Here is a 15,662-nt window from a genome sequence, read left to right as displayed (position 1 = left end):
CATGCACTGTGGAACAAATAACAGCCTGTTTCTAAAAGCCTGTACAGACAGCCCAACAATTTAATATTAAAAATATTCAAGAAAAAGGAGAAGAAGTCCTTATTTTGACAGTCATCCCAAATAATAAGTTTCAGGGATAGAAAAATAAAAATAACATTTCATAACAAGTATTCATTTCATCAACAGCTTTAAAGCTATTTATGTTTTGCTTGGTAAATTCAGTACATAGGAAATTACTGTTATTATGTCCTAAAATATGCCCAATAGGGAAATTCTCCCAATCCACTGTACAATGCCTTGTAAAGATCTGTCTGTTGACATGCTTTCATTTAAGGAAAAAAGAAAAGTTTGCCTTATTGTCACAAAAGAAGGCTTTGTTGCCTATATTTGCACTGCTGTATGTGACAGGGCCGGGAGAAAGCTCAGAGCTGCTGATTGTCCACAGGGCTTAATTGTTAGCAATTAATTGTTAGCAGGCTCTCAGCACAGGCCTGGCCCTTCCAACAGAGCCACTTGCAAGACAAAGCTCTGGCAGAGTTCTGGGGGAGTACATGTGAGAGTTCCCAGTATTCCAAACAAGCACTGTGGACAAGATCACGCTGGTTTGGCTTCTTCCCCAGGCAGAGTCCTCCAGCATTACCCAGGCAAGCTGTGCCCTCCCCAACAAGCCCACACACCATCGCGCCGCACCGTCACACGCGACGTCTGCGGTCGGCACTGTGTGAACACCAGCGTGGCAGGGTGTTCCACAGCACTCAGAATTTATTTCAGAGACCTCTAACTAGAAAAAACGCACACCAACACACAAAATGGGTGTACTTAGGAATCACAGCAGAGCTACAGCAGGCAGAGAAAATCCAACAGCCAAATATTACATGAAGCAGAGGCAACCAGGTAGTGCCCCATGGCAAGAGCCAGGCTGCAGTGCCCAGCAGGGCTTTATTTAGCAGTACATAGCTTTCTTTTTTGCCATCCAGTGATGGATTTTTTTTTTCCCCCATCCAATCATTCCAGTGACTGTAAATTACTCCACTGAATTCCAGAAAATCAGCAGCCAGCACTATGCTCTGGTGCTGCACTATGCTCTGCTGATGCAAATGAGTTCAGCAACATCTCTGGAGATCCACTGGAATGTTTACAATGATCATCAGCTTAAAAATATCAGTGGTAAAATACTGTCTTCAATGATTACTGTTGCAGCCTTTATCCCACCCTGTTTTTCACCACTCTTTTGATACCAAGAGGGTGTAAGATGCTTTCTGAGAAGAAAAGGAGTGAACTTTCCTTCTCATCTCCTCTGGATGCTGATTCCTCAAGTCCAATAATGGAACATGATGCTTTGGTGATCAATAACTTTTTCTTTAAGAAGGCTTTTATTAAGAAGTGCAAAGGCAACTTGCATCATTTTAATATGATGCCTTAAGCCCCTAATGTTTTTTTTTTATTTTTCTAATATTGGTAAGCCTTATAAGTTCTATAAGTAGATTTTAAAAGCAGCAACCCCTCCCTCCTTTGTCCCTTGTCCCTTTGTCTCTAGCACCCTTGTTTACACATTCCTTAACCCTCTTACCCCATTCTATGCTCCCTATATCACTCATACCCCTGAATACAGCAGAAATGTTTAGTCTTTTGTCAAGGCAAGGCCTAGATTGTTGGCAGAACAGCATATCTGGGCCTAAACCACAGAATACGGTCAAGAATTAGGTAACTATGTACCCTTTGTGCTCTGAGGGAGATGAAGATGGGATGAACAGGGGGTCCCAAAAGCCCCCCGACTCAATTCTCAGGGGGTGGACCCGGGGCAGTCCAGAGTAAAGGCCACAGGGTGGGCACATCTGGGATTGGATGGATGGTGTTATAAAATGTAACCTCTCAGGCACGGTCGGTGTGTGTCTCGTAACATCTTAGCCTTGGCAAAATAAACCCTTTCTTATCTCACCCCTAATTAAGTGCTCTGGAGATTTTTTCAGCACCAAAATTCCACGGCAACAAATATAATTTTTATGATGAGCCCATACACTTTAAGTTAATTCTCCATAGCATTTCCACAGAATTCCTCTACTGTGGTACGAATGACAATGTTTTCTGTGACACTGAACATTCATGGCTGATTTATTAGCATGTGATTATATTCTGCAACGAAATAGCACGTGAAATTTCAGTAACTTGGTCTGAAAATAAGTCAGAATTTAACTGCTAAACAGTGTCTTTTGAATCATGAAGCCCATGATAACAGACTCTGAACCTTTAAAAGGAGAAGGATGTTTCTTTTTTAGTCAATCTTCATTCACAAAGAACTTGGTTTCTTTCCTCAGGGTTAACAGCAAAATGTAAACTTCAAGTTGAGGAATAACAACATCTTCTGGCCATTAAAAACAATACTTTGCTCAAGAGCAGATTTCTAAAAGCTGTTTCTATAAAAGTTAGAGAGTTGTGCAATGTATATCCCACTACACATTTTCTGCAAATCAAACTGCTGCAATACCATTAAGAAGCAGGAATCCTTCACAGACTCCAACCTGCAATAAGAGATTAAAAACCAGCTAGGCTGCAGCTACTGTGCATACGTGTCCAGAAGCCATGTGATGTGCCAACAAGGGGTTTTGGATGGGACCATACTATCACTCAGAAGCAAAGTACCTTATTTAAGCTGCCTTTTTTTTTTTTTCTTTTTCAGATAGTGGTTTCACAAGAATTTTCAATTTAAGGTCAAAATCAGATTTGCAGCTTTTACATGCACAGAGCTCCAACCACACAGAAGTTCAGTTTTACCAGTTATACTGCTCACATTATCAAGCAGCTCTGCATTCTTCCCTTTATTGTTTAGTCATGTTTTAACACTTGATAAATTTTGCTCTTAATTCTTTCTATGAGAGTTCTCATATGTGATCACAGGCAGAAGGAGACTCGTGCCTATCCTTACAGTTGGTTGCAATTTTTTCCCCAGAACATTAGGAGGCTGCAGATCCACAACTACTAAGCTCTTGGACAAAAAAAGGGCATTTTTTGTGCCTGGATTTTTGACACTAAGCATGAAAGTCTTGCCCCTTGCATATTTTCAGCAAGCTCCAAAATGACTCCATCACCCTTTCAGCCAAACATTACCTTCATATCAGTTTCTCTTGGAATGTGATCTTTGAAGTCCTCAATAGAACTTACAAGGAAAGGAATGTGGTAGGATAAGACCTAAGAGACACAAACACATACAAAATGACAGAGATGACTTTCCAATGTTAATGATCAGTTAGACACTACCATTATTTTACTGGACTTATTTCCTTTTTAATCAATTTTTTTTTAATGCATTTGAATTTGTTTGTGGATTTAAGACATTAAAGCCTAACAAATGCAAAAATCAAGCTGTTTCAGACAAAATGAAACAAAAGCTTTTAAAATGTACTAAACACAGAGAACATTGAGAGGCAATGTTCTAAACTAAAACCTGTATGTTTTAATGTAACATTTCTCTGAACAGTACTCAAAAAGTAGATTCCCCCACCCCAACTTGCAGTTCAAAGTTATGGCTGAATATTGCCATTTTACCCACATTTTTAAGAGGTAGCATCCCTAAACAGTGAAGCTTCAAACCTCCTGTCATTCCATTAAATTAAATACAATGAAAACAATTAAGAACATATTTTGTTCTTCCTTACATCTCTAAGTGCTTCCTGTGCCAATGATCGGAAAGACAAGATAACACCAATAATTGTCATTCTCTTCAAAACACTGTCGACAGCTGAAAGGATAACAGTGAACAAAGTGCTGATGATTAGAAACTCAATTCTTCAAAATAAGAGAAAGGAAATGTTTAACAAAGTACAGAAAACAGCAAAGTACTGAAATAATGGCATTCCTTAAAAGAGCCAAAATAAACAGTGCTAAAGCAGGCTTTTATAGCTGAATCCACAATGGGATTTTCAGTAGAAGACTATCACGTTAACCAGGAATGAAACCTGGTACACACAGGTGTCAGTGCTGGATGCCAACACTGGTTCAGTGCTTTCTTGAGGCCAAAAATGTCTCTTTATAATAATTTATATTTTTTTTGCTATAGCTATGAGATGCTCAAAGCTCATCACTGCTATAACGCCCATGCACTAATTAACACTGAAATCTCACTTTATCTGTACATGAGAAGACTAGAAAAGTTTGAAAAGATCTGTACATTTTGCTGCTTCTGTATGCTTAACACAGAGAAATTAATTTTTCTCATTTTCTTTACAAAGACAACTATAAAAACCAACTCAGTGTGTTTAGAAGGACCCACAGGATAATCTTTTAAAGAGCGCTGCCATCTGGTCTGGCTTGTCGAAGCTGGTCCTCATCTGTGTTAGAACTTCAACATTCTCCACCACGAGTTTCTATAAAGAAGCAAGGATTCAAGTCAGCTACAGATTTCAGCATGTTAACTGGGTAAATGCCTGATTCAGGATATTTTGGCCCAGCAGAAAGGCAACTAACCCCATGGGGTACAGATATACTCCCTGTGTTCACAATGGGATAAAATATCAATATTATCTTCAGGAAATACTCTACACAAAAGCAAGCTCTGAATCAAACCCCAGAGCATTAGATATCCCTTGATTTTTTATATTGAGCAATGTGTACTACTTCTTAAAGCAAAGGGATGAAACTCAGTAAAACCAGACAATAGCTCCTCATGGCATTCAGCTTTTCGTAAGAAAAGTATACAGGTATCAATAAAAATGCAAATTCACAAACTAATCCATTCTTTTGGGGTGCTCCTTTCACTAGTTATGCTGAAGTTTAATGTTGGTAAAATTGAAAAATAGAATCAAGAATGTAAGAGTCAGACTGTTCAATCTTGATGCAGTCTACTTGAAAACTTTTTCCATTATGATATAAAACAAAAACAAAGATATTCATTCAAGTTCCAACACCTTAGCCTGAAACAGTTAAACTCAAATGCAGTAGTTTTCCATGTCGGTTTGACCAAATGAAAAGAAAATATGTCTCTATTTCTGATTTTTAACAGCTCTCATACATGCAACCTGTAGCATTAGGGTAAATGTAATAACTTCCCTGAAATCATTCTCTAAACACGTATCAGATTTAGTTTTACATTACAGAGATTGCATAATCACACCTAAAAAATGTCAGATCCAAAAAGGATTCTTGTTAAGAGAGGAACTTATGTTGTGCCAAGCAGTATTTTTAAACTCTCTTCAAGCAAGAATAGGGTAGTTTATTCTTACCAAAAATATTTTTGCAGTCTGAATGCATAGTACCTTATTTCAGAAATGGAAAATATGATTATCTCTCTTTAGACAGAGGGCAACCAATGGCTAAGGAAATTTAGATCTTTTGTGTTCTTCTTAAAATTGAAGAAAGTTTTTCCTTTTGCTTGAAGATTTCCATTAGTTCTTTAAATACTAAGCAATATCAAGGTAAAAAAGATGGAAGGAGAAACCAAGATATGCTGGGTTGGGGGTGGTATTCCAAAGTGATTATTAGTAGTTTTCTTTTTCAAGTGGATGCATTCCAATCCATCTTAATTACCAGAGGAGGTAGCAGGAAAAATTAACATTCATTAAATATGTAGACCTATAAGCTATTCCCATAAGATCAAGTCCACCCATAATCCACCCAGTGGACCTAATTTTTTTCTTGTCACCTTCACTCAGAAGCAAGGAAAGAAGGAAGCTACACAAAATGCAGCAAACTAACCAACTAGAAGAATTTTCAAGGTCCCTTCCAACCCAAACCATTTGATGGTGATCAATGTGTGCACACGTGCACACACACAAGACACACAGGGTGTGCTTCTGTGCTGAAAGCCAAAGCAAGACTGGTTTGCACTGACATCAAGATAGGCAATTTTAAACCAGGAGATGTATCAGAACTTGGTAGATGTGTGGCATTTTAATTTAAATCCCTCAAAACTCACCAGAAGGCAATATTGAGGGCAATAGCCCATGTACATTATTACTGAGTCAAGCTTTCAGCTTCACGAAGAATAACCAGTATATTAGTTAAGATTTAAAAGGAACAGGCTGGCATACAGTTCAGTCACTTCAATGAGGCAATTTTCCCCTTCCTTGCCCCAGTCTTCAGCTTCAGATATAAAACCAACACCTGGTCCCACTGTGGGAAGCAAAGCAAGAATGCTGAACCCTACTCTTAATGAAGTCCCCATCCTATTCTCTTCTTGCTTTCTTCCCCCAAACACAGATGCTTCTCAGTACTCTCTTGCTAAGCCAACTGCATCTCAGCCAAAGAGATGAACATTCTATTACTTCATTTTTTCCCTCCAAACACGTGGATCTACATTATGCTCTGGTTACCCTCAGCAGCATCAGAAAACAAGAGATTTCAGACACAATTTCAAGTTCCTTTTAAAAAAATACAGAGCTCCAGTGTAAATTGTGTTGATTTTGAGGAAGTATGACAACTCCTCAGTAAATGCACAATTAGAGCAGCAACAAATATCTGCCCTGTGTTTTACTTGAAATGTGCCACCTTGGAAAGCATGAGCAGCTCCTCTCCTTAAGCTTAAGTGAATAAAAGGCTTCAAACCTTTTGGGGCATCACACATCCCAGCCACTCAGCAGCACTGCAATTCAGGTGTTTACAGAGGAAACAAGATCTTTGAAACTGTAACATGGGATGTATCAAAAACACACACTTTTAAAAGGCCTGGTCTGCTAATAATAATAAATTATTGAAGGAAAAAAAATGAACGTTTCTTAGATCTCTGAAGTATTCATACACATTTTTAAAAACACAGCATGCAGGAATAGCTACAAAAAACTCCTTACTCTAATTAGTGGTTAGATATACTGAAAATTAAGAGATGTAATAACAACCTGGAATTAAATTTGGAAACGACACTAAAAGAAAAAGTCACATGAAAAGCAAATCTATGCCAATTAGTGACATTTTAACAGTATGACTATCCTGGGAAAGTAGTACATATTATTAAATTCATTAAAAATTCTTTCCAGGAAGAGTTAATTACATAGGCAGCAAGTAGGTCCCCTGTCATTGTCTGCTGTTTTGAATATACATTAATTAACTTCCTTGATATGCCCGTATGTCCAATTTTTTTTCATGGCACCAACTTTATTATTTACCTGTGTTGCTGTAGATATGAGGTTTATTTATCAGAACACAGACATTTATAATAAATGGTTAGTGCTGAGGCAGAGGGAAAGATACACCTAAAACTGAGGAAAGCTAACAAAGAAAAAATGACCTCAAGTCTCCCATCCATGTAGGCTAAACAATAGAGGCTAACACACATGGTAAAGAAAGTAAGTCCTTAGAGATAAGCAAGATAAATTTGAGATTTTCATGTTAAGTTTGAAGAGTCTTGGGCAAGGCTTCACAAGCACCCGGAGATCTTAAAAATCATTGCTCTTTTCACTGATGATACAAAGAGACTTGACTCCTAACTTAGGGTATCCAACACAGAAATCTAATGTAGTCTGCGCTGTGGGATACACAGGTGCTACATGTGCAAAAAACTTCCCAAAAAAAAAAAGAGGGAGTAAAATTCACAGCTTTACCAGTTTGATGCAGTCATTTCAAACAAATGGCATGCAGAAGCACAGCTAAGAAAACCACCTGCCCTTCCACCCACCAGTTTCCCAAGGTTACCTTAAGCTCAGCAACCTGTGACGAGATGTGCCACATCAGGCTCTCACTGAGGAACTTCATGCCATACGGTCCCAGAAGTTCAGACAGGGCTCTCATTTCTGAGAAATAAAAGATGTTCTACTTCAAACATTCCTCCTTCACTTCATTTGCAGCCCATGGTGTATCTAGCGATGGTGTTTTAAGTGCAAAAATGCTTTCCCCTGAAGTAGAGTTTTAGATACAAGAACTTGTATGGTAATGGAACTGAAGCAGTAGTCACCCATACATCAAATACTCACCTGTGTAGCTTACACGCAACAACTCCAATATGACCAAAAATTGGAAAAGCAAACCAAGAGGCAGCACGAATAAAAAGTACTTAAAATACTACTGAAAGCTAACAAATGTTAACTTTAAGACTTAACTGTTATTCCAATAACAGTTGCTCTAAGAGCTGCTGTTATTCCAATTACTGAAGCAATACAGTAGCTATCCCTCACAAACATTCAGGAGAAATATCAAAGTTTACCTGATATGTCAGAATATTCCTCAGCATTGAATGTCAACTCATTTTCTGTAGGTAAATTCACAAATGCCTTCATGGCTGGGAAATACGCTATGTGACCATTGCTGACTTGCCGTAGCAAAGTTTCCAAATACCTTATCAAAAAGGGAAGAAGTTTTAGATGAAAAGACACGTGTTCATGGATACCTTATACAGATAAAGCATAGCTGTGTGACAAGGGACAGCAAGGCCCACAAACCAAAGTTTTATTTTTATAGTTCAACTGATGCCTGTATCTTACTCTACATCTTGTCCCTGTAAAAAGTGAATTTCACAACAGGCAAACCTTAAACTGCTTTTAACAGGTATTGAGAGAAATAAACTTGTGATGTTGGAAACTTAAGAAAATTTAAATAACTCCACTTCTCCAATTCCAGATTTTTCATTAACCAAAAAAAATCCCCCCACAAAAACCTCTAAAAAACTTGTAATGAACACTCATGTAATGACTTACCAATTTGTGTACAGACTGGTAATGGTTGGCTCACCATGACTGTCTAAATGCTGGGTTTGCTGAAGCAGGACGTTGTTAAACACTCGGGTAATGTCGATCTGTACATAATTTTCTATTGACTGCAGGACTGTCATATAGGCTCTCACACTGGTCAACAGCTCTGAAGGCTTTGCAATCTCTTGTGTTGCTTGGTTATACATAGTCATTCCAACAATTGACCTTTTAGAAGCAAAAGAATTTGAAACAAATGAATTCATTTATTAGTAAAATTCGACAAAGATGCAGCTTTCAATAGAATACACAGAATGGTTTGGGTTTGAAGGGATCTTAAAGACCATCAAGTTCCAACTTGCCCTGCCATGGGCAGAGAGACACCTTTCACTAGACCAGGTCACTCAGGGCTCCATCCAGCCCTGCCTGGAACATACCCGAGGATGGAAAATTTTCATTTTACTTGAATACTTCTCCAATCTGCAAGTATAAAACTCCAATCAATGCAAATACTACACCAGCACTTTTAAAAACAGTTCTGGATGCCAAAGACAACTATTTCTGTGGTTCCAGCAAAAATTTCATGACACTAAGAATACTCACTGAGCCTTTTTTCAGTAAAGCTTTTTCCCCCTTGAATATATACATAGGAGCAATCCACACTGCACAAGACTTAGACAACAACTATTTTGGTAAACAGATTACTGTTAAAAGTCTCTTAAAATGCAAAACTTCTGGGAAATGCAATCACATATTGAAGTGTTCAAAGCATATTAACTAAGGCAAAAATTATTTGACCAAAGCTGCTGTCACAGTTTTAGTTTGAAATATCTGTAGAAAACCCACATACCTATAGTAAAGTATGAATTAAAAACGTATCTGTTAAGTAAATAAATAGGAATCCTATTAATGAAAAACAAATCTCTCTTTAGCTAACACAGTGATTTTCATCTTTAACCAAAAAGTCCAGACATACTTTAATTGGTTCAAATTCTCACTATAAATAAAACTAGTCTTCTAGTGATAGATGTTCTGTACATTAGGAAAGCTTTCAAGCTAGAGCAGAACTGCACGAAGGACTGTGTATTGCTTTTCACAGGGGGCATGGGTTTGACTCAGTATGTCCCTGAAACCAGGCCTTCAAGCAAACAGTATCATGGGGTCATTAAAAGCAAAGTCTTAGTAAACAGATACTTGTTGTAGTGTTCATTTTAAGCTTATAATGGTCTCAGACTTTCAGAGCTAAGCAAGTGGTACGTGCTTTTCAAAGGCAAGAACAGCAACAACAACAAAATCGGTAGATTCCTCCCTTCATCAGAGGTCAACAGGAGTTATTCTGGAGGAGAATATCAGATTATTTAAAGTAATGCTTTTGATGCTACTTCGATATGTGTAAATAAGTACTTCCAACAGTTTGCTTCTGAGGCAGTCTCTTATTTCAAAATCAATTCAAAATTGGTATAATAACAAGATTAGAGTGGCATTACTCTAGTCCAATCACACATGAGCAGGTTAAAAGAGTAAACAAATCCTAACAGTGAAACACTACGTTAAAAGGGAAACTGTAAGCCTTTGAAAGAAATGCCACTTAAAGATCTGACAAATAACTATAAATGGAACATTTAATTTGTTTGGCTGACAAGTTTTATTTCTTTCATGAGGCAAGTAAAAGGAAAGCAGCCTCTGACTGACAGTCATCTGCCTGTCACTTCAGCCCCAGTTCACAAGCCAAAAATTAAAATAAGCACAAGTGATCAACACTGGTTTAAGTTCACAAACCTGAAGATAAGAGCTTACTTTCATGAAGTCATCTTCACTTTTATGCTACCTGGTCTTACTTGAAAGACTGGAATGCTCCAGTGCCCTAATACTATGTCTTGATGATTAAAGCTTATTAACTCTTATACCCTGCTTGAAATATATAAGTAGTAATTTTTGGCATAAAATACATATGGGATAGCTGGGTGGTTTAAAATGAAGTCCTCTCCAGCAGTTGCCATTTGCCTATTTCTGTAAAAAATGATGTAAAGATCAAAGTAAGAACAGGTAGGAATACTAACTGGCATCATTTTTTATTAAAAAAAGTAACCAAAATATCTTCTCAGTTGGCTTTGTCAGGTCTTGAGTTCTGATTTTTAGGTTTCCTTTCAGCAAGGCAGTGGAAGTGAACTCAAACACTTGAAACAATCCAGCACTGTGCAAAAGAATGGTGGGAAGATAAGTCTTTATAAATGCCTATAGACAGGTGTCACCAACTCCCACAAAATACATAGGACCAGGAACGCAGGATATGGTTCTTAAATAGATGATTTGCATTTCAACACATTTTAAGACAGGAACCAACAATTGTCTATGTCTGCACACGTAACTTAATAATCATTTAGTTGGAATTTTACTCATCATTTTCTTAATCCACTTTTAAACCCTTGTTTAATGTAGTAAGTACACAGTATTTCCAACATAAATCAGCAAGGGATTATCTCGTGCATCAATGCTTGTAGCTCTACAATATTTCTTACTTGGTAAAGCGGATTTCCAGGTGAGACGTTAAATATTCCCTCGGGGTAAACGTGTGTTCCCAAACCACCATGTTCGGTACATAATTGATTGAGAAGCAGAGCTCAGAAAGTGCAGTGTGCAGTTTGTCCAGGCTTTAAGAACAGACAACAAGAAATTAAGGAAAACATTTAATGTAACATAAGCACACGTTACCATGGAAAGCACACGCTGAACGGACAAGGCCTCAAAAGCAGGTACAGGTCTAACTCTTCATTATCGTCTTCTGCTTTGAGGCACTTCTCTAGCATATTTAAAACCAGTATTTTGGCTAAGAACACATTCTGCATATTCATCTGCATCACGTAGAGTGATATGAGATTTTTTTAATTTATATACACGTCTTTTTTTTTCCCCTCAAAAGAACAGTTTGGTGTTTATTCCCTAACTGAACTAAGCAATACAAGTAATATTTGCCATGAGCTAGTACTAAAAACAAAAAAAACATTGGGGGAGGGAATCTTAAGCTACAAGTAAACTCTTTTCTCTCAACTTCTCTAATCTTTACAGTGATGCCTTTGAATTTTTAGGATTTTTAGCTTTTTGTAGATTTTAAAGTAGCTGTGTAGCAAATGTAGATTTTTAGCATAATTATATAGTCTGTCACACTTTAGGGTTGGGTAAGTGTAAACTACAATTCTATTACCCTATTTCATATCATATTTTCTAAATTCTTTGAGTTTGTTTAGACTCCTTCCAAGGCAGGAAGGAGTTCTGTTTAAGAACATTTGCACCCCAGGCCCGAACAACAAGATGCCATCACAGTCAAAGAAACCTTCAAGCTCAGAACCTTGGAGAAGCTCCAAAGGACAGTAATGTGCTGGGAAGAAGAGGAAGATGAGGCCAAAAGGGGTCTTAGGACCCCCAAATCAAATTCTGAAGAGGCAGGGCAGGGGGAGGATCTGGGGAGCAGACAGTTCTGGGATTGGATGGATAACACCATAAACTGTGGAACCCCTGGGCACGCTGTCTCCTTGCATGGTGCACTCCTTGCACCATGAAGGCCTTCATTAAAGGACTGCTCTCTGTCTTATCTCTACTAAGTTAAATTTGCCTGGAGATTTTTTTTGGCTCCCAGTCTTAAGGCAACAACAGTTCTCTGATGTTTGGTTGTTGCAACTGTAGCAAAACTACTTCCCCTTCATCAGTGTGTGTGTGTGTGTGTGTGTGTGTGTTTAGGCACTCTCAGCCGCAACACTAAACATTTCTTGTTTCCTTCTTTTAGCTTCCTTCCTCTTCACACTTCTATCACTCTACCATCCTGTCCCCTGAGCTCTCCTAACACCTACCTTATACCCATTCCTACCCTCTCATCTCTTACACCCCAAACTGTATTTATTAACCTTTCCTCTTCTCTCTTTCAGGTGTTTTTTTTTTTGCTTTTGCTATTCTCAATTTTTCTCCAGCCACTAGAGCCACAACTCCAATTCAGGAGCCAAAGGTAGCCAACAGTTTTGGAGCAGCAACAACTGTCTGCCCAGCCTGCACTTAACAGTGCTAAGCAGGGCAGAATCAAAGATGCCATCCACTCCTTGTACTCACATTCCCACAGCAATTAATATGACTACTGAGGAAGCCTAGTTACAACAGCACAGGGATCCTTTCTGTTCAGGAAAGAAAACAGCCAAGGGGATAAATTCAAGAGACACACATTCCTATTACTCTGTGTAAGAGAACTCAGCTGCTATACAAGGTACAGAAGCATCATATGCTCACAAACTACTAAGCTGCCATATTTACAGTCAGTTAAACTTGAAAAAATAAAACCAAAAAGCATTCAGAATGTAAAACACATATGTTTTGACTTGGGATTCAAGGTGCAAGGAAGAGAAGAGGTGGCTTACTTTGTCACAACCAATCTGTTTTTCCTCATGCTTTCTACTCCTGGTTTCTCCCTTTCAGGTTCTCCTTTCTTGCCAGTCTGTTTTTTTGACTTCTTGTTCACTGCTTGACTGATAGTTTTGGCACAATGCTTTGGCAGCAACTAGTAAACAAAAAGAAATAGGCCCTCCAAATTAAAATCCCATTTTTTAGCAGACTTCATAACAGAAGTAACACATGCTTCCTTTGACTAAGAACTACACAATTCTAGTATTAAAAATTCTTCTTCAAACTACCTTGAATTTCATAAAAGAAAACTGCCCCAAAACGCAGAGAAAAAAAGTGAACAGGAAGCAGAACCATAAAAATTCAGAAAGTTGAACTGAGAAAAATCTCAAAGGAGAATTAAAGTAGACACAACCACACTCACCTGGTCACTCAGTGTACATTGTTCTGTGCAAATGTCTGTGATAAGATTTCTAGCTTGCTTAGCCATTTCATCCAAGAACATGTTACACAAGGAAAGGCTACGATCTCCAATATGATGTCTCTGTTAAAAGGGAAAAATGGAAGCAGGATTTTCAGTTTCCCATCAGTCCCACAACTAACACACAAACCATACTGTACGCAAGAGAACAGTTCACTGAGTCATATAACCAGGGTATGAGGAATAAAAAATTAATTAGCCCTCAATAATATTGACACTGGGATATTATTTCTCTTTGGAAGCAATTTGAACCATGACATTGTCAAAGTCACCGACATACATACTATCATTAAAAATATTTTCTGTAAAAGGAGGCAAAAAAAGATTTTTAACAAGCAGGTTTTCATGCTTAATTTTGGAGCAAACCTACTTTAACATGTCCAATTACCAAGGTCTCTCTGAATGTCCTCTTCATTAATTTGTGCCAGCACTAAATCTATGGGCAAAAGAGCATGCAACTCAAGCTATAAGAGAAAGCAGTGTCTTTCAGACCACTGAAAAAGTCAATAATGAAGCCCTGCTGCATTAATTTCTGGATTCAGTTCCTTTGTCACTGGATCTGCACAAGCACAGCCTCTGTCTCGCTGAAATCCTCCTTTCACCACTGATGTTTCCCTTACAGCTACACTACCACACACTGTACACAGCCCAGCCAAGGTTATTTTTCCAAAATGATAATAGTTGCTAAGTCATACAATTCAGACATTGAATTCTGAGTTCTGCTGGCTGTGACAAAATGTGCTTGCTGCAGCTGAATGAACAGTAACTGGTGTCCAGTGGACTTTGGCTACTGATGCTTTACTGTTACTATAATTGTTCTCAAAGACATCTCTTGTCCTGAAGGGAAGCTTTCCTGGAAACCTTTTAGTGGTTGTCTACTATAAATAGCATTTGCAGCTGTTTAAAGCAAAGCATACAAGGGAAATAACGATATAGACATACTACTGCAATTAAGTTTAGCAGAAAAGAATTTAATGTTTAAATAAGAAAAATCCATATTGTGCGTATTTACAACAAATCTTATTAATCTCATTGTTTCAGATGAGCACTGTTAAGAATGAAAACACACTTTCATGAGCACTACATAAAAATGGCCAAGTTAATCCCAGAGTAATTCCAAAGTCAACGCACATACAGGAAATGTACAAAAGGATCCCTTTGGTTACAGCAGAAATAGAAAGAATTTCCTCAGACTCAAACTGCTTCCTTTAACAAAGGATCAAGTTCTTCAAGCAACACCGTGTTTTTTCATTTCTAACTCTAACCAACAAGGGCTTGCATCGCCCAGTTCTTACCAAAGCAAATGCTTGCATTATACTGTGTATCATTTAGGATTATTCTTTTTCTTACTGAAGAAACACTATTTATAATAAGCCATACAGAGCCCCCCCTCCACCTCCTATTTCCTCTTCCTAACTACGAAATTATAAACCATTTGACAGGAAAAACTGATGCTTCTAAGTTTTAACAGGCATATGGAATTTATTAGCATCTAAACCTGAATGACACCAGCAAAGTCATCTAACATTTGTACCTTAGCTAATCTCTCTCCAAAGCAAAGATGACAATACCTTCTAACTTCACAAAAGGATTTTGAGATCTGTGGGTGAAGAATCACATAACAAGGTATCTATTTGTTTTACTTCCATTTTTACCACTCTCCTCCCTCAAATTTTATTTTGCCATAACAAACATCTTCTTGCAGTGTTCAGCTCTAGTTCACTCTACTTTGAATGACAGATGAAAACAACAAGGAAATGTATTTAAAAATTACCTCTTCAGGGCACAGTTCATGGGTACAGCTCATAAAGTGAGTACAAAGCAGTGGGAATGCAATTGAGTATCTTGATTGAGAGGGAAGCTCCAAACACTGCTGAAACATCTTCTCAAAAGCACGACTATAAAAACTGATCAGAAAAAGTCAGTTATTAATCAGACATTTAAATGCAATACATATATAATTTTGCTGCAAATTAAGTTTACTTCACAGAAATCAAATATGCTACTGGCGCCAATTTGTAGTTATATCAAGAACTGCCCCGTGCTTTAATAATTTTTTTCAACATTTGTTTTCTACATTCACTTCTTATGCATTTTATTTGCACATCCCTATTATTATTATCATCATTATCATATTTTTATTCTGATGTTTGCCACACAGGGACTGCAAAAACTTGCACGTTTTGCAA

General features: G+C 37.8%; 1 protein-coding gene across 4 annotated transcripts in view; it reads right to left on the bottom strand.

Moving 5' to 3' along the window:
- Positions 1 to 15,662, bottom strand: part of NCKAP1 (NCK associated protein 1) — a 59,255-nt gene that overhangs the window by 10,295 nt on the left and 33,298 nt on the right. For all 4 annotated transcript variants that reach the window (XM_017829527.1, XM_017829528.1, XM_017829526.1 and 1 more), the window contains 10 exons: positions 15,248 to 15,380; positions 13,417 to 13,536; positions 13,010 to 13,149; positions 11,129 to 11,260; positions 8,619 to 8,837; positions 8,129 to 8,259; positions 7,621 to 7,718; positions 4,268 to 4,361; positions 3,654 to 3,736; positions 3,106 to 3,186 (listed from right to left, as the gene is read on the bottom strand). In XM_017829527.1, coding sequence (XP_017685016.1) covers positions 3,106 to 3,186; positions 3,654 to 3,736; positions 4,268 to 4,361; positions 7,621 to 7,718; positions 8,129 to 8,259; positions 8,619 to 8,837; positions 11,129 to 11,260; positions 13,010 to 13,149; positions 13,417 to 13,536; positions 15,248 to 15,380 — 1,231 coding nt within the window. The remainder of the gene's footprint in view (positions 1 to 3,105; positions 3,187 to 3,653; positions 3,737 to 4,267; positions 4,362 to 7,620; positions 7,719 to 8,128; positions 8,260 to 8,618; positions 8,838 to 11,128; positions 11,261 to 13,009; positions 13,150 to 13,416; positions 13,537 to 15,247; positions 15,381 to 15,662) is intronic.

Source organism: Lepidothrix coronata, unplaced genomic scaffold (assembly GCF_001604755.1).
Source record: "Lepidothrix coronata isolate B3197 unplaced genomic scaffold, Lepidothrix_coronata-1.0 Scaffold165, whole genome shotgun sequence".
Taxonomy (NCBI): Eukaryota; Metazoa; Chordata; class Aves; order Passeriformes; family Pipridae; genus Lepidothrix; species Lepidothrix coronata.
This window is presented reverse-complemented; position numbering and strand designations above follow the sequence as displayed.